This window comes from Henckelia pumila, chromosome 4, assembly GCF_033568475.1.
Source record: "Henckelia pumila isolate YLH828 chromosome 4, ASM3356847v2, whole genome shotgun sequence".
NCBI classification, from domain to species: domain Eukaryota; kingdom Viridiplantae; phylum Streptophyta; class Magnoliopsida; order Lamiales; family Gesneriaceae; genus Henckelia; species Henckelia pumila.
The window spans coordinates 139,056,502-139,075,261 of record NC_133123.1 but is presented as its reverse complement, the minus strand read 5'-3'; the positions used below and the strand labels follow the sequence as shown (position 1 = coordinate 139,075,261).

General features: G+C 31.6%; 1 protein-coding gene across 1 annotated transcript; it reads right to left on the bottom strand.

Moving 5' to 3' along the window:
• Nucleotides 1-6,011: 6,011 nt before the first annotated feature.
• Nucleotides 6,012-12,702, bottom strand: LOC140894649 (cellulose synthase A catalytic subunit 2 [UDP-forming]-like). Its single transcript, XM_073303216.1, has 14 exons — nucleotides 12,005-12,702; nucleotides 11,268-11,463; nucleotides 10,939-11,168; nucleotides 10,696-10,798; nucleotides 10,451-10,622; nucleotides 9,455-9,721; nucleotides 9,011-9,356; nucleotides 8,613-8,750; nucleotides 8,386-8,511; nucleotides 8,073-8,285; nucleotides 7,692-7,965; nucleotides 7,335-7,531; nucleotides 6,901-7,251; nucleotides 6,012-6,815 (listed from the first exon to the last, which is right to left on the bottom strand). Exons 1-14 carry the CDS (start codon nucleotides 12,083-12,085, stop codon nucleotides 6,234-6,236), a joined length of 3,276 nt encoding a protein of 1,091 aa, XP_073159317.1. The 5' UTR covers nucleotides 12,086-12,702; the 3' UTR covers nucleotides 6,012-6,233.
• Nucleotides 12,703-18,760: the final 6,058 nt, after the last annotated feature.

Genomic DNA, 18,760 nt, shown 5'->3' with positions numbered 1-18,760 from the left:
AAGCGGAGTTGGCCCTTCTGAACAAAAAAGGGGAGAAAAAAGTGAAGTAGAAGAAACAGAATCGGAGAGCAATCAATTTTAATCTGAGTTTTAGTTTTTTTTTTGGTTTTGCTCTAGTTATGATTTTTTTGTTTAGTATTGTTTTTGTTCTCTGTTCCTAATCAAAACTGCCTTTTTGTGGTGTTAACTCTTATATGATTTTTCGTTTGTGTTTCTCCTTGCTCTTATAGTTTCTGATTTAAGGTGTCATAGCTAGATGTTGCCAACATCTTGTAACAACACCTCTGGATATACTTAGAGGGAGAATCTATTCAGGGGGAGTTTTGATTAAGGGGAAGTTTTAGTTGATATGTATGTGAGTTAAATGTGTTTTGTCCAGAAAGGCAAAAAGAGGAAGATTGAAAGAAATATTTTATTCCTTAAAATCATCCTATTTTGAAAAAGATTTTATTTAATATATTTTGCCTCTCTTGGACATGAAGTAATCTTTATCGATGTGATTTATTTTCTATTTGCGATATTGATAAGTTGATTAGAATATTTAACATATCATATCTAATATTTATCTTTCTTTATTTGTGTAGATTTGATATGATCAAATCAAAGAAATCCTACGTCTACAAGAAAACATATTGAAGAAGGATTCTTGGCCTATTTATTTTGAGATATGCGTACACAAGAAGAGAGAGAGATTTTGATAGAGAAAAATGTGAGAACCGAAGTACGTACATTGTGAAACGCTGAAGATCTCTCTGAAGCTTAGTTGATGCTGTGACAACGTGAAGCCGTGTAGAACACTTGAAGATTGAAGATCAAGAAGTGTGTTGCTTGTGTGATTTTGGCTTCAACATAGTTTTTCTCCTTACTGTGTTTTCGTTATTCTATTTGTTATAGAATGCTTTTAGGAGAACGTTTACTATTTATTTTCTCACTTGGTTTGAGAAATTGAAATTTACAATAATCACTAGTGTTAGGGTTTGTAAAACTTTTTGAAAGTTTTCTAGTGAAGTTTTGCCCTGAGGCGCTGCAAGAGTATTTTATATTCTTGATTAAATCATTTGAGTCTATTTATTTGGTTGCTTGTTTATTTTATTTACGCTTTAATTATATTCCGCTGCAAATTACTCAAGGTGTTATTGTAGGTTTTGTCATCACCTTGTGACAACACCTCAAACAGTTTATGTGCAACCCCTATTCCTTTACAATATATACTATAAAAATTAAAAGTGGAGTGTATTTAACAAAAATTGGATATCACTTGATTCACTTCCCTTTATTGACTTGACTTTATTTGTAATTTACGTTGTTTTGATGCACTTGTCTTGTCTTAATATGGTGTTTTGTCAGTTTTGATTATATATATTTTTACCAGATATCTCATATACTATTAAGTTTTATTTGGCAATATTCATAATTTATTCATAATGAAAAACATGTCAATAATTTTAAAAAAAAAGTTCAAAAGGAATATAAAATTAGCAACTAAAATAATTAATCATAGTCCATTTATTCAAAACCATTCATGTCTAAAAGGAATCTTATGTGGTTTTAAATACACAGAATCTGAGCCTCCAAGAGTGCAGTAGTTACACATTTAAGTATACTAATTATATTGTAATCATAACAACTGAACTTGTGTGATAATAATTAAGTATCTATGACTTGAAAAGTTGGAAGTCCTCAAATTAATTTCAGTGATTTTGACATGTATAGGATCGATATATCCTAAAAGCCATTTCAAAAAGATAGAAATAATTGGCTGTAATTTAATGATGGTTAATGAATGAATGAAATCAATCATGGGACCATAGAAATTACAGCTGATCAAAAGACAACACTAATCCTAGGTACTAGTGTAAGTCAACATCACACACACATGGAGCAATGTGTACGTGTCAAAGTTGATTGTGAGAATGAAAATTTTCACGAAAATATGATTTTGAAGTTTGAATACCCCTAATTTATTTTTATCATACTACAGATTCTTTATGATTAGGATTTGGTGTGTGGCAAGGACAAAATACATGTGTATTTGGAAGCCAAGAAATTTTTCCAGGTTTACGGCAAGCTAGAAATAATTAGGATGATAGAATTAATTAAATTGAGCAACTGCATATGTAATATTCAACTTTATATGGTGTATAATGTAGGGCTGACAAATTTCAGAAAAATCCCACCCTTCCCGATTTTCAACTCGTTCCCGTTCCGAATTTTTTCCGTCCCGAATTTTTTCCGACCAAGTCCCGACTCGATCAATTTTGGGATCGGAATCGGGATAAGGTACTCTATCCGACGAGATTTCCGACCCGACCCGAATATATAAATAATATTTTTTAATTAAAAAATAATTTTTTTATAATTTTCTGTTTTAATATTAATGTTTCATAATTATATATAATTATTTTTTTTATATTTATATTTATATTTTTTAATATTAACATTGAGTTATAAATTTTTATTTTTTTTATTATTATAAATAATTATATGTTTTTATTGTATTAATCTAGTAGTTTTTATAGTTTATTTGTAATGTACTAAGAAGATGTTTTAGTTTTTTAATGGTTATATACAAAAAAAAATTTTAATTTAGTTGTAATGTATTAAGAAATTGTTTGAGTTTCTTCATAATTTTTTTTTAAAAAAATCAATTTCATAAAAAAAATTTTAAAAAAATATTGTTCGGGATTACCCTATCCCGACCCGACGGAAACATTCGGGTCCCGACACTTTTCGGGTGCGAAATCGGGAGAAAAAAAATATCTCAATTCATATCGGGACGAGAATCGGATAAGAGGGTTACGGGACGAGTCTCGACCCGTTCCCACCCCTAGTATAACGTTAACGAGTCTTTTTTTTTCCTGCTCCGAAGAACCTTTTTTTTTTGTTGCGATCCAACACATATTTATGGGTGTAGATTCTAATATCATATTGAGATCATGAACTTGAGTCTAACTCGATTTCAAAAGTTAACTTAAGAGAGAAGATTGTCCAAGTTCACATGTGTAACTCCAAAAAATTTAATTCAACCAATTTGGACAACTAACAAATTTTATATGAAATTTAAATTGTTATAATATGCACTTAAATCTGACTAAACCTCAAAAACTAATTCAACGAGTGAAGATTGACGAATATACAATTTTTAAGTAGGGATGACTGAAGTCGGGTCAAAATCCGGTCCTATATTGACCCGTTCGACAGGGTGGGTCTAGGCCTGACCAAGCGGATCCGAGTTGGCCAAACCCACCCCGGGTATGTCCTACCAAAATATATGTATATATAAATATAAATTATATATGTATATATATTAATAACATATAATTATATTTTTTTATATTAACTAATTGATACAATATCCATAATTTGAGTTGATAATATTTTTGAATTCAAATAATTTTATTTTATTATGATATGTTTTTTATATGAAAATATAATTTTTATTTTTTATTAGCTATTAAAAATAAAAGTTAATAATTTTTAATTTGTGAAAATGATTTTTGTTTTAAATATTATTAATATAAATTTGAAATGTAATGATTTATGTTAATTTTTAGATTTTTTATTTAATAAATTTAAAATTATGTAAATTTCGAGGGGTCTCGAGTTTGGTCAAACTTGTCTCGTTACCATCCATATTCCCAATTACTTCCTATAGTCGATATGAGAAATTGGCCCCGTTTGGTTACAAAAGCTGGACCAAAAAAGCATTTTTTTTAAAAAAAAAAAAGTGTTTTTTCAGTTAATATGGTGTTTGGATGACTAAATAAGTGTTTAAAAAATCATTTTTAAAGTCAAAAAGAGCTTTTTCAAAAGCCAAAAATTATAGCTTAAAAAAACAATTATTTTAAAAAATCTCTACAAAATCCAAACGGGTTCATTGTTTAACATACTAACATCCGGATACTCTCAATGACTTAATTCAGCTTATACGGGGATTTTAACACAAATAATTTTAAAAAATTAAAAGATGGTTTTTAAACATTAAGATAGATAATACTTAGTATAACTATTTCTCCTAAAACTAAATCCAACCCTTTTGAAATTAATTAAAAGCCCATTATTTTTTTATAACTATTTCTCCTAAAACTAAATCCAACCCTTTTGAAATTAATTAAAAGCCCATTATTTTTTATAACTATTTCTCCTAAAACTAAAGAGTTATTTGCACTAAACACCCTTGTGAAATATTGAAAACGCACACTTCTCCCCTGTGAAATTTTAATAGGCATCTTCAACCCTAACCTTTTAAAAAATTAGCACACGCGCCCCTTCAGATGAGTAATTGTTGCGCACGCGCCCCTCATGCGACTGGTCAAAGATTTTGATATTTTTTTGCACCAAATACCCTGTGAAATATTAAAAATGCATATTTGACCCCTGTGAAAATAATTTTTAAATCTATTCAACTCATAATACACAATTTTTATTAAAATCTAATTATAAAATATTTAGCAAACATTTTTTTTTATTAATTTTATTTTTATTTTTAAATTTATTATGATTATATAATTATTTTCTAAAAATATTATTGTTTTATCTTGTTATCATTATTTTATTAAACTTTCTTCTTGTTTTCAACTTTTCTATTAAACATGCATTCATAAACAAGTATTTAAATAATTTCAAGTACTAAAATATTGAACTAAACCGATAAGTTCAAACATATTGCTTTTTTGATTTAGGACTATATATTATTGAACCAAAATTTAAATTTTTCGAAATTATGCATTGCACAATTTGTAATAAATAATAAAAAATAACATGCTTATATAATTCTAAATCGAAAAGGTAACATTCATGAACTTATTATTTGGTTCAATATTTTGGTATTTTTAGATATTTAAATCATTATTTATGAATCATGTTTAATGAAAAAGTTGAAAGCACGGAGTGATTTGATAAAATAATGATAACGAGATAAAATAATAATTTTTTAGAAATAAATTAATTAAAAATTATAAATTTAAATTAAAAAATAAAAATAAATAAAATTAAAAATGTTTGAAAAATATTTTATAATTAGATCTTAATAAATATTGTATATTATTATTTAATGCAAATTCTGCAATTCATTTTAAAAAATTTAGATTTTGATTAAAAAATATATAATACTAAATTGAAAAGTAATATGCATGAAATTATCATTTTAATTTAATATTTTGGTACTTTCAGGTATTTAAATCTCGTTTATGAATGTATTTTTATTTGAGAAGTTGGAAACAAGAAGAAAGTTTAATAAAATAATGATAACAAGATAAAATAATAATATTTTTTAGAAAATAATTATATAATTATAATAAATTTAAAATTCAAAATAAAATTAATAAAACGAAAAGTGTTTGCTAAATATTTTATAATTAGATTTTTATAAAAATTGTGTATTATGGGTTGAATAGATTTAAAAATTTCACAAAAGTCAAATATGCATTTTTAATATTTCACAGGGATATTTGGTGCAAAAAAAAAAATCAAAATCTTTACCCAGTAGCATGAGGGGCGCGTGTGCAACAATCACTCATCTGAAGGGGCGATTTTGCTAATTTTTTAAAAGATTATGATTGAAGATGCTTATTAAAATTTTATAGAAAAAAAATGTGCATTTTCAATATTTAACATGGTTGTTTGATGTAAATAACTCTAAAACTAAATCCAACCCTTTTGTTGGACGTGAGACGACTTTTCCATTGACCCAGCGACTCAATTGACCTTTGGTTTTCCTCGCTCCTTTCCATTTTTATTTTAAACAAACCTTTCTTTCCCAATTCAATTTTTCACCCAAAGACCAAAACAAAAAGAAATGTTCACATTATTGAAATTGACCAAACTACTATCGATTGAATTCAAAGAGGTATGAAATGTCTTACGCCAAAATCAAAGTTCCATAAAATAAAAACTAACAAAATCATGGAGTTCAAATCTTTGATAAATGGATACCCAGAAGAACTAAGCACTACAAAGACAAGAACAAAACAACAAAAGAATAATATAATATAATATAATATAATATAATATAATATAGAATATAGCTTATTAACCAAACTTTATGTGAATTTGGGGCTACAGAACACAACCTATCCAAAGAATTAAACAAAAACAGAGAAAAACAGAGTGGTCCGTAGCTTCCTTCTTTTTTTATCTACAACAGGGGGAAATTCTTCAAACTCCCTTCTGTAAACCTCCTTTTCTTTCTACATATAAACTTGAATCCAACTAATAAAATTCCTTCTCTCTATCTAATCACAATTCAACCCACATACCTCTAAGATGATTCCATCTCTAGACAAAAATGGGTTGATACGAACCCACAACAACGTCAAAATAGAAGCAAGAAGGATCGACCAAACCACGACTATAGTGGGGACTCTATCTTGCTTCCCCATGAATCCTTTGAGGAAGGGGTATAGATGGACGATCACCCACAATGCAAAGAAAAGTCTGCCAAATAGAGGCCCCCACGATTCGTAGCCATTGTTAATGGCGTCTGAGATCCCAACTATTACCCCGATAATGTTTATGATCATCAGTGTCATTGGAGGAATCAGCAAAGATGTCCACTTGAAGAGGTAAAGCTCTGAAAATTCTCCATCATCGGCTGCTTTGGATGTAACAGTGAAGTTCGTGCTTACACCAGCCAAGACCTTGAGCAGACCTTGTATTAGAGCGAAAAAATGAGACGAAACACCACCAATCACCCAAAACTGCTCGTTTCTCCACCAGTCGTCGATTCCAACACCACCCCACTGCATCTCTAAGATACTCGTTGCAGCAATTGATATAAAAAGGCCCATGAAAATTATACTCGCATAGTTACTGATCTGTGTAGCATAACACAAAAGAAAAAGAGTCAGCAAAACGATGATCAAACTAAATAAAAGTATATATCTTCTAGCAGATATTCACCTCTGGGACAATGAATTTTCCGGTAAGAAGGCAAACAGCTGGCAGGGTGCAATAGACGATCAAGGGAAGTGATGTCAATGGATATACCACCGAGTTTATGTAAGAAAATCTTTCCAATGGTTTCAGACCGCATCCATACCCATACCAAAGAGGGCAATGCCTGCTAAAGAAAATTTCAACAGATCCCAGTGCCCACCGAAGAACCTGGTGTAAACGATCCGATAGATTGATAGGGGCCGACCCTTTGAAAGCAGGTTGACGTGGTATGCAGTACACAGATCTCCAGCCATGGCAATGCATCTTAAAACCAGTCAAGATGTCCTCAGTAACCGAACCATAAATCCATCCAACCTGATGGTGAAGAACATGAGTTAGAAATGAAAAAAATCAATATAAGATCGTTTGGAAAAAAAATCTACATGGAAACAGCATACCTCTTTCCCCCAGTCTGTTTTATCCTCGTAGCCACAACTAATGACATGAATAGCTTCTTTCAAGAGGGAAGCTGATGATGCTCCAGGCGGAACACCACCTTCTTCTAGAAGTGATGAAGCAATAAAAACCGGTGATTGTCCAAATTTTTTCTCAAGTTTAATCTGGGGCATGAGGGTTGATTTTTCACTGTCAATTCCTGCCACACGTGAGAAAAAAGGTACACTATTAATACCAAGAGCTCGATACATAAAAACCACGGAAATTCGTTTCTAAATGTAACATCATCAATAGTGTTCAAATCCTCTTAAAATATGTATAAAATTTATAGCTAATGCCAATTTGAAATTTACTCTTACCTTCTATTCCTTCCTCGATATTTTCAAGAGCATGAACTTGTGTTGAAGCTTCCCTGCTCTTGGTCCTTTTCTTATTATTCTTTGATTTCCCTTTCTTGCTCTTCTTTCTAGATCCACAACAGCAGCAACACCATTTGGGCCAACAATTGCAAGTTTTCCCTGGTGGTTTTGCCTTCTTGGGAGCATCATATCCATAAAGGGCTTGCCTCCTGAAGACACATCCAGTTCCGACGTAAATTGGACCTTGGATCCCATCAAGTCCTTTCATATTTATCTGTTAGTAGTTAAGATAACAATTAGCCTTTTACAAAAGATGTCATAGAACCACAAATGCATAACACTAATAATTTGTAATAGAACACCCTTAAAAGTCATACATACATCAAAAAAGACAACATTGCGGTTTGAATATCTGTCATGCCGATCAATTCCATCAAATCTTTGAGGAAATTGCACATAACATATCTTCTTTCCAGCCTGAGGATCCATCATGAAACACATCGCTTCCCTTAGAGCTTTGCTGTTATTTATGTAATGGTCACAATCAACATTCAGTAGGTACGGAGCATTTGAGATGACAGCCGACACCCGTATCTGGAATTAAAAAAACATAAATTATACATAAGATAGCTGAAGATGGAACAAATTCCTCTGGATAACGTAAATATAACAAAAATGGAAGGATGATAGTCACCAAAGCATTCATAGCACCGGCTTTTTTGTGATGCTCAAAACCCGGCCTCTTCTCACGAGAAACATATATGAGACGAGGCAATTCATTCCCTTCAATATCCTGAACACCATTTTGACCCAAGAACACCTGTTGAGAAAAATCAAAATACAATTGACAAATTCTTCTTGTCAGTACCATTCCGTCAATAGGAACTTAGGAAGCATAAAATCAGAGTAAGCTCGTTATACCTGGATCATTCCAGGGTGGTCCCTGACATTATTTCCAGGCCACGGTGTTCCATCCTGCATGGTCCAACCATCCTCAGGAACCTTCTGTGCAGTGGACACCAATCCATTTATTCGAACTTTGAACTCTTCGTACTCTCTCTGAATGATGACAATTACAGAAAGAAAGTTTCAGTCATCAAACTTCAAACCCAAAATGAAAAATATCTTAGGGAAGTACTTTATAAGCAGAGCGTGGTCATCTTAAATGAAAACACAAGTTCTCGACCTATTTTTCTTTTGCATAAACATAAAGGTTGAGCAAAGTGTAAACTTCTATTCTAGCAAATAGAAGAAATACATATTAAGTCAATGACAAGAAATTATTTCTGAAACAGATAATAAGGGAAAAGGTATAACACCTTCATTGCCCGGCGTTCCCTCACAAATATTGGTTCTACCTTGTCTTTCAAATAGTCGACCTTTTGAGAAAAATACCATTCAGGAGCCCGAGGTTCTATGCTAAACCTTTTGCAGAATGGGACCCATTTCCTGGCAAACTCGCATGTCTCAGATAGAGCTTCAAAAGTAAGCATGGCAGCACCATCATCTGAGACATAGCAAGCAACCTTGTCTATGGGATAATCAACGGCAAGAATAGAAAGAACTGTGTTTGCCGTAATGAGTGGTGGTTCTTTCATAGGGTCCACTGTACTCACAAATATGTCCACAGGCATTAGCTCAGAGGGCTTTCCTTCTTTCTCATACCTGGAAGAGTGGAGTCAGATGTTTTAAACAAGACAAATAAATAACAACGTGCAGAGAAATTAATTAAATTAAAGATTAAAAAAAGAGGAAAAATTCACCTCAGTGAAAGTCTATCAAGGTACGTTTCTCGCAAAATTGGAGACCACTTTGGAAACTGATCAAACAACCACGAGACAGCAAACCATATCTCACATATAATTGACGTTAACCACAAGCCATATGCGTCATTGACAGGATGAAGAATTCTATAGTGAAAAAACAACCCAAGAATTGCCATTCGAAGTAAAATGATCATTCTGTAAGGGTTTATCTTGCTTGAAGGTATGGGTAGCTTCCTCGAAAGAGGCTGCCTGCCTTCATCCATCCTGTAAATTACAATATAAAACATCAAGATATAAGGTGAATAATCTGGAAGTGAAAGAAGTATGAGTGAAAGAAATCAAATTAATTTTATTGTTCGAACATTTTAATGCTGGCATACGATTCAGTTACTGGGTCATATATAGATTAACACTATCTATAAATTTTGTTATGAATCAACGGCTGTCGAACTTCGATGAACTGTAACACAACCGTGCAGCTCCAACAATTACTCCCTACACCTTAAGAGTAGCAGAAATCATGACAATAAGCAAACTACTACATTTGCATGCCTCAAACATAATTGATATAAAAATAAAGACCAAAGGTTGAGCACAAAGAAGAACGTGCAAGTCCTTTTATGAAAGTAAATTAGAATGGAGATAAAATACATCAAAGATTTATACCCTAGGAAGCTCAATATGTAAACGTTTTTTCTCACATTCCATTAGGTGCCTAAGTTCGACTTAACAAAGACAAAATATTCTCTTTCAACCTTATGCTATCTGCAAATGCTGGTCAATAGTACATTCGATACATCAATATAGCTTTCTAAGGGAGTTGGCACATGCAGGTCAAGATAAGATTGATTACACTACCAAGTACCAACGAGTGCAAAGTTGCAATTGCAAAAGCAAGGCTCGGATCACAGACGGATAATGTGAAATCTAAGAAGGAACTGAATAATAATTAGAACTACTACATATAAAAGCAAACAGAAAGAATAAACCTACTTAGGCAAATCAGGATCATCCAGGTCATCACCGCCTTTATCTCCTTGATGTTTAACAACCTGAAGCCTATCATTCTGTTTTTTCTTCCATTCATCCATTCTTTCCTTCCAAGCAACAGTACCATATCCATATACAGCCAAGTCTTTCTTCGGATCCATTGGACGAGGTGGCACTGAAATATTGTTGAAATTACTTTCGACAGCTAGGAAACTAGTTGAACATCTAGGACCGACGGATAAAATTACCGTTCATGGAGGAATCGGAAAATGGCATGGGATGGACTCGCTTTCCACCACCCATGAACGGAGGGATAATGAGAGCATGCTTGTCCGCAGAAATTGTATCATCCTTCATTAAGAACCATTCATGAAACATTCTTATCAAAACAACAGTAAAATTTAAAAAATAATAGCATTTACATTATCAAGACTCAATTTTTTGTTCAAATGCACAATCGAGGAACTGCATCAGTTAAACAAGAAACTCACCTCTTGACCATAAGTAAGAAGAGGGATGTCTGAGTTAACGGCTGAGGGATCCAATTCTGATGAACTAGTGTAGATACCAGAAGCACCACCACGACCAACATTAAGTCGCGCGGCGAGTGCTGAATCAGCTACCTGATGGGGATCTCTTCTTTCATTGATGTTATAATCAAATTCATTTTCCAAATCATCACATTCTTCTTCTTCTTCATCTCCATCAACTCTAGGACTCCCTAAAGATCAATTTTTTCTTTAATGACACCATTACTAATTACTAAAACAAGAAAAGTTGAAGCAGTAACATCCGAGATAATGACAAGATGAAAAACTACCTTTTATTCGCTTGTATCTGGTTTTGCACTGAGGACAAGCTTGATTACCCTCTCGTCTTTCATATTCATAACAATGTCTGCAAACAGGGAATGCGCATTCGTTACAGGCTACAAATGGCTCCCCATCTACACCAAACTCAATCTCATCTCCACAAATCTGACAAATCTGTCCAGTCAGCTCTTTCACGGAAGTCACCTGACATTTCAAACATTAATGTAAGAATTGGCACCAGATCGAGATTTCTGTGCTGCGAAATAAAGATCGACGCAAGACAATGCGACTCCACCAAGACCCTAACAGATTCAAAACGTAAATTCAAGATAAACTGCAATAAAGCAAGAGAGAACAATTTGGACTGGGCGTGAAATCTGGAAAAGATAACAAGAACAAAGAAAGAAAGTCAATTGCTTATCACAGACACTGCGTCCCAAATTACACAGAAACATAAATGATCAGGGAAAATGTTGAAATTGCTTTGCTTTATCAAACTGCAAAAAATCAAAATAACATACAGAAAATTAAAACAAAATTTCCTTAGAAAAAAAACAGTAAATTTGAGAATCTAAACCAAAAATCTCATACCAAAACGGCACGCAACCTTAAAACCGAAAATTAACCAACGCTGTGTGACTGAACAGTGTGAACAGAGTCACACAAAAAACCTTTCGATAATGCAACCAAATTGAGGGGAAAAAAATTAATAAAAACAAGAACACGAATTCTGTGAGGCGCTGACCCTTCCAATCTCATCGGCATTGATGAGTACAAACTCATTCCTGTTGTGTGAACCCGCCACAAGTCTTCCTTTCGTATCCATTCCAGAAAAACAAACCTTAAAAAACTCTTCCTATTCCAGTCACACGCCTTCGCAATCTTCACAGAAAGGGAGTAAAATTTAAAAAAAAAAACGATTTTTTATCCTTCACTCAAGACCCATCTGCACACACAAGAGAAATGCCGAAAACCCAGGTCCTCAGTCCTCTGATTTATTTCTCCTCTCCCACTGACCGCAAACCTTCGCATTAAACAATCAACTAACGGTGATGCATGAACGGACAACACAAGAAAACAAAAAACGTAATCACATTTGGTGAATGGAAATGTGGGATTCAATTAAAGAGGGATTTCGGTGGATTTCTTCCGGTTCTTTCCTTGAGAGAAACCCCCAGTATTTGATAAATAAATAAAAAAAAGGGTTTCTCTCCTCTCTCTCCTCTTTTATTTCTCAATCTTTTGTGATGTATGAGCTGTGAAGGGGCTGTACTGTGTGGATCAAAATACTAAATGACACCACCCCCGGTGGAAGAAGGGAAGAAATCGACAAAAGAAAACAAATAAAATACCGTGTAAGATCTATTGTTTTCCTTTCTTTTACACTAGACTAGAAAAAAAAAATTGAATTTGAGGGAAAAAAAAAAAGTAGAGTGAAAAAAGGAAATATGGATGTAAGAAGAGTCGAAGGAATTTGGTCATAAAATAGACAGAGAGGGAGAGAGAAGTGAAACTCGAAGTTTGAACGCGGACTGTGATTATGATTTATTAGATTTATCCTTAAATTATTATATCAATTGTTATTGAATATTTTCAAGGATCTTCCATTAAGTTTATGCTATATTTATTTTATGTATAATAGATGACTTAATAATTGTTCTAATCAAAGTAAAATACACTCTATATAATGTAGATCTATACCTTTATTACTTATGGATGAAAAAATGTTTACAGTTGGATCCTGAAAATTCAATATTTAATAGATTGAGATTACCCATATACTAGGTAATATAATAATAATGATAATAATAATAATAATAAATTGATAGATTTTTTTTCGAAACGATGATTGACACGATCCATATATATAATAAAAAATAATATTGTTTCATGAGTCAATTTGGATTGAAAAATCATCTCAAAAATTTATCCGTGAAACTATCGCTCTCGTATGAATTTTGTGAAAAATAATTCTACGTCATCCAATAAATATGTTACCTTTGAAATAAAATAAAAAACAAGTTATATAATTTTGACAAATTTTGGTAAATATTCTCATATAATAATTTAATAATAATAATAGTCCAAAAGTCTTTCAAAAAATAAAAAAATAAAAAAAGTCCAAAAGAGATGAGATGGGATGGGATGTTTGTTTGCTTCTACTTTCCTTGTGGGATTGTGTTTCACGGTTTTGGTGTGGATGGAATGGAATGGATTCACTCACTGCAATTGTCAACTCAAATATACAAAAGAAACGGTACTAAACTAAACATACAAATGCCATTTTCCCTCCGATCGCCCATTTTGACTTTTGACCTGCAATTTATTTTAATAAATTATTTTCTTGACATTGATTTGAGCTGGCAATGAAATATATTTGCTATTATTTTGAAATAATAGAGTAACATGTTTTGTCCCGAATTGGTTTCTCTCTTTTCTTGAAGAGTGGCATTGAATTGTAAGAAATTCCAAGTATATCCGATAAATTTTGATAATATATGTAAATGCAAATCACATTAAAAATGATTGTGTACAAAAATAAAACATAGAAACTCCTATAACACCGTCCACGAAACAATTTCACGAGTGATCCAAAATAAAAGATTCGTCTCAAATGAGTTTTGTGATGTCTGAGATATTGATTTATTTAAAAAAATTTAAGTTGTATTATCAAATTGGCTATAACTTTTGGTACGGCGACAAATGTATATCTATTTATTTTCACTTTTTTTAAAATGATCTTGTATAAAATTGAAATTGCTCATTTTTTCCGATGATTTGTTGGGTCATGGTTTTTTGTTGTAGTGGTGCTTAAATTTAGAAAATTACAAGCAAAAAGCTTTGGCCCACCATGTTGGAAGCGACAGAGAAGTAAACTTGGCTCAGTAAATTGCTTTAAATCTCAGTCATGTGGTAAGCGGTGAGTCCCCACCATATGCCAAATCACAGTACTTTCCTTTGAAATGATTTAGGACTTTTTTTTTCCTTCTTCACAAGGCTTCATCACCAAAATTTTATCTATAATTATTTTTCTGAAAATTCAAATTTCGGCCACGACCTACTAATTAATTGTGTGTAAAGATGTTAAATGATAAATTATAGGATGTGTGTAAAGATGTTAAATGATAAATTATAGGAAGAGGATATAAAATATAGTTATTTTATAACTATAGTTACCGAAAATTTCGATTCAAACAGTACGAGATAATACAAAAATGTTGAAAATTAATCATGACATCAAGTTAAATAATCAAAATTTTCAGAATTTTAGTAGCAATCTCGAACACCATCTCAGATTATTGGTCTTAATTTTTGCAACTGCTCATAAACGTTTTTAATAGTAATACTTGTGATTTTTTTTTAAAAAAAATGCTTGTGAATTTTGAGTAAAAGGTAAATGATTGATCTCATGTGCTAGATACGTCGTCTAGGAGACGGTGACAACTTCAAATTATACAATGATGTCAATTAAATGTTATACCCAAAAGGGGTAAACTAAGCTTAGGTAATATTTATACATTAAAAAAACATTAGGTAATATTAATTAAAGAAATACTATGGTTTGCACATAAATAGAAATATTTGAACATGAAGCATGTGTACAGGAATGAATCCACATGCCCTGCATTGAATTTTCATAGTAAAAAAAAACTAAGTGGACCATTCTTCAGTACTTCTTTACGCAAAATTTTTGTATCCTGCATTCCTACGTGTGCATTATATTATATATGTATATGGAGAGTGTTATTTGTATTTGAATACTTCATTGATCTATGTATCTCGACACATTTGTTAAATGAACATGCTCTAAAACTATAATTATATCGTCCAACTCTCTAAATCCACAAAAATAAAATAACATAAATGTAGCTTCTAGCTTAAACTAGACATGGTCCAAATGAATTTGGTAGAAGATTTAGCTGTCAAATAAATGGAATGGCTCCAATTATTTTTCCATAACAATGTTTGGTAACTCGAATTTGTTTTTATTGGTTTTTAACTATTTAAAAAGGGTTCATTAGGTCAAGCACGACAAGAAAAGCATGCATGTTCAAACCACTTTTCATTAAATTGTATTTTGACAAATTTTGTCCATATTTCAATCCACTGTTTTCTTGATTCAGTAGGAGGCACTAGCGGTGATATTGCATCACTCCTCTTCCTAAATTAATGTGTAACTAATTTTTTTTGAGATTTTACTTATATATATATATATATATATATATATATATACATATATATTTAAATAAAACTTCTCACCTAGTTAGTGTGCTATATTAAATAATAATAAAAAAGTTAGTGTGCTATATTCGAAACTAAAATTTTATGCTTGTATAATGATTTGAGTGTATTAGATTTCAGATACATTTCTGAAATTCATTGTATCTTATTTACTTCAAATGCACTTTTCAAGCTAGTCATTTGAAATTTACACACAAATTTAAATCGTTTCATTCATATACAAAGAGTTTTTATTTCTCAAACCAGAAAAATTAATATTAATACAATCATCATGTTAGTTAATTACAATATGAGTTCCTCTATTTTTAATTACATTCTTACGTACGTTTCTTTATTGATCTCGATGTGTTACTTGGTCAAATCATCTTAATTCTGTCCTTTGTCTTATATATTATTGACTTGAATATTTCATGGTCTAGGGACCGTTATTCATGCATGGAAAAAAAAAGTAGCCAAAAATAAAACAAGTTTGATCAACCAATGTGCAATCTAATAATCATATATATATATACATATACTTGTAACTTGTCCATAGGAGTATAGACGAGTTGGCAAGACCTGAGGTGATGTGAGAGAAAATTCATCAGCGTTGCGGGTTCGATCATCGTGTGGAGCATATTTCCTGCTGAAATATTGTGGGGTATGTTCTGGGGGTTGGTCATGTTGCTTCCTCCATCAAATCTCTGTCGCTTGTGCACATCTCTCGATTTAACTCACACATGAGTCAATAAGTCTCTAACTCACGTGAGATAGGGTCTCCTTCAGCGTCAACTCTTTTTTTTTAATAATCATATATATATATATATATATATATATATATATATATATATACTTTCCCCAACTACATTGAATTTGAATGATGAAATATACTTAATTAACTTGGTTTACAAACTACTATATTACGATCATCTTGGAAAAAAAAAAACACACACACACACATATATATATATATATATATATGAAAATATAATAAATCTTGTTAGATTTATGTATAATAATCAATTGTTTTGGGGTAAAATATAATAAGTATATAGATAACATGAAAGTGGCGTGGAAATGTTGTAATGAAAAAAAAAAATGAAATTAATTATGCGACACTTATTTGACGAAAGTATTAATTAATGTGTGACAATATAATTCAAGATTAAATAATATTAATTGCAGCTTTCCAACGGTTAATCATGAAAAGTCAAAAAGTCCATGAATGATTGTGATAGTGATTTTTTGCTGAATTCTATTAAAATAAAATAAAATGAAATCTAAGACCGGTGCTAATGCTATACAGCATTATCTAAACTAACGTACATCCACGTAAGCAGTGGGTCCACGCGGGTTTGGCCACTGTAAAAGTGTTTTTATAAATAGTTGTGTAAACACTTTTAACCTTCAAAAATAATTTTTATAAATAGTTGTTCAAAAAATATTTGTACTTAAAGTAATATTTAATTTTTTTTATAAATTTTGTATAAATTATTTTATAAAAATATTTTATAAATATTGGTTCGAACTAATTATATAAGACGGCATTTACAATGAATTGCTTTGAAAGGCATTTTTACGAAAAGAAGTTGTCGTTTTTCTTAAAAGATAAACAATAAAAAAAAAGAATAGATAAGAGAAGAGAAAATGAAAAGTGGTTTTAAGGATTCTCGTCAAGCTTTTTGTTGGAAGTAAAAGAAAAAACTTTATTTTAACGAATAAAAAACTATGTTTGAAAATTCTGCATCGAATCAGGATGTTTCGTAACATAAAGTTTCTTTCTTTTTTTTTAATAAAAATAATTTAACTCCGAGCTCAATTAAAACCTTAAAACAAAAAGAACATAAAATCTTAACTTGGGAAAAGTTATAATTACAAGAAATTTACGATAATGTTTTAATAAGAAAATATTTACATTTTGTAATTTAATCCCGATGCAATAATAGCCCTGCTCGAATGTTTCAGCGCTCCCGCCGACAAAAATCGACGGTTGAAAACATATGGGCCACCATTTACAATTTACAGCTACATAACAAACAATCCCAGTTGGCCTGTCACTTTCGTGAGCTGTGACCCAAATTGCAAACCCAATTTTATTTTATTCTTTATTTTTATGAATACAAATATAGAATTAGGACATAATGAAACATGTACTCACACAAATTTGGAAGGATGGATAAACTAATTACATCTAAATTTTAATAAACATATTCCTCAGAGTCTTATTGCAGATGTTGAGTTGGTAACATTATTTTAGCTAAGTGTTTGGCCCAAACATGAATTCTTGTGCGGCGGCCCGTAGGATTATTGGCCACTATGAGATTGAAACGGTGAATGGATCTCTGCGGGTTATAACAAGCGAAGCCCATCAGATGAATTATGGGACTAACGCGCTGGCATGAAACCAAAAGGCCAGAGATCCGTTAAGATGGAAGGTGGGAAAGTGTGTGAAATACATGGCCCATGAAGGAGAAATGAAGTTCGAAGGTGGTGGAAAAATTTATCGGATAAAAAGAGAAAGAGGCTCGAACAATCGAGGACAACCAAAAAATTCGTTTTCTAGTTGAAAGTTAATTTCAATTATTATTATTAAATGTTTCATCTTTACTTTCAATGTAATCTACTTAGTTTTGCTGTTTAATAGGATATTTTAAATTGATGGTCGAATCGAGACTCTGATGTGAGTTTTAGATACATCGACCATATGTTTCATTTTCACCGTTTCATGAAATCGGTGTCTTTTATGAGATTTTATTTGTATTTTTCCCATGTTATCATACAGAATCCAACTGAATGTAGAATGTGAATAGAAACAATCTCCAATTTTTTTTCCCCAAACTAGGAATTCTTTTTTGCATCATGTGTAGTTAGACACAAAGGGAGTGATTGATTCAAAAAACTCAACACTAAACGAGCATGACATATTATGATGTGTGGGTACGTATAATTTATGTGCGAGTACTACACAAAATTTACTTGAGCCGGTATATATGTGTGTTATACAATGAAGTCGAAAACGCACTGCCCATCTACAAAATAGATCATATACATGTCCACATTAATTTCATGTCAATTTCAGTTACTAAACTTTTGCTTTGCTCGTATTCATTACTCACCAAAATGTCACAACTCTTCGGAGCCAAGCCCAACGAAAAGGCGTACTATATTATCTATAAATATAACACCAAATTTCTTCAAGTACTTGAACTTATTCCACGACAGATCACAACACTTCCATCTCCCACAAATTGAATATTTCCACACAAAAAAAAAAGGCAAA

Bases quoted from the DNA above. Each gene is read 5' to 3' on its own strand.
- LOC140894649 (XM_073303216.1), bottom strand. From the start codon at position 12,085: ATGGATACGAAAGGAAGACTTGTGGCGGGTTCACACAACAGGAATGAG. The intron at 8,512-8,612 runs GTATAACGAGCT...TTTTCTCAACAG, and splicing joins ACCACCCTGGAATGATCCAG to GTGTTCTTGGGTCAAAATGG. The intron at 7,252-7,334 runs GTATGCTGTTTC...CTTCACCATCAG, and splicing joins AAACAGACTGGGGGAAAGAG to GTTGGATGGATTTATGGTTC.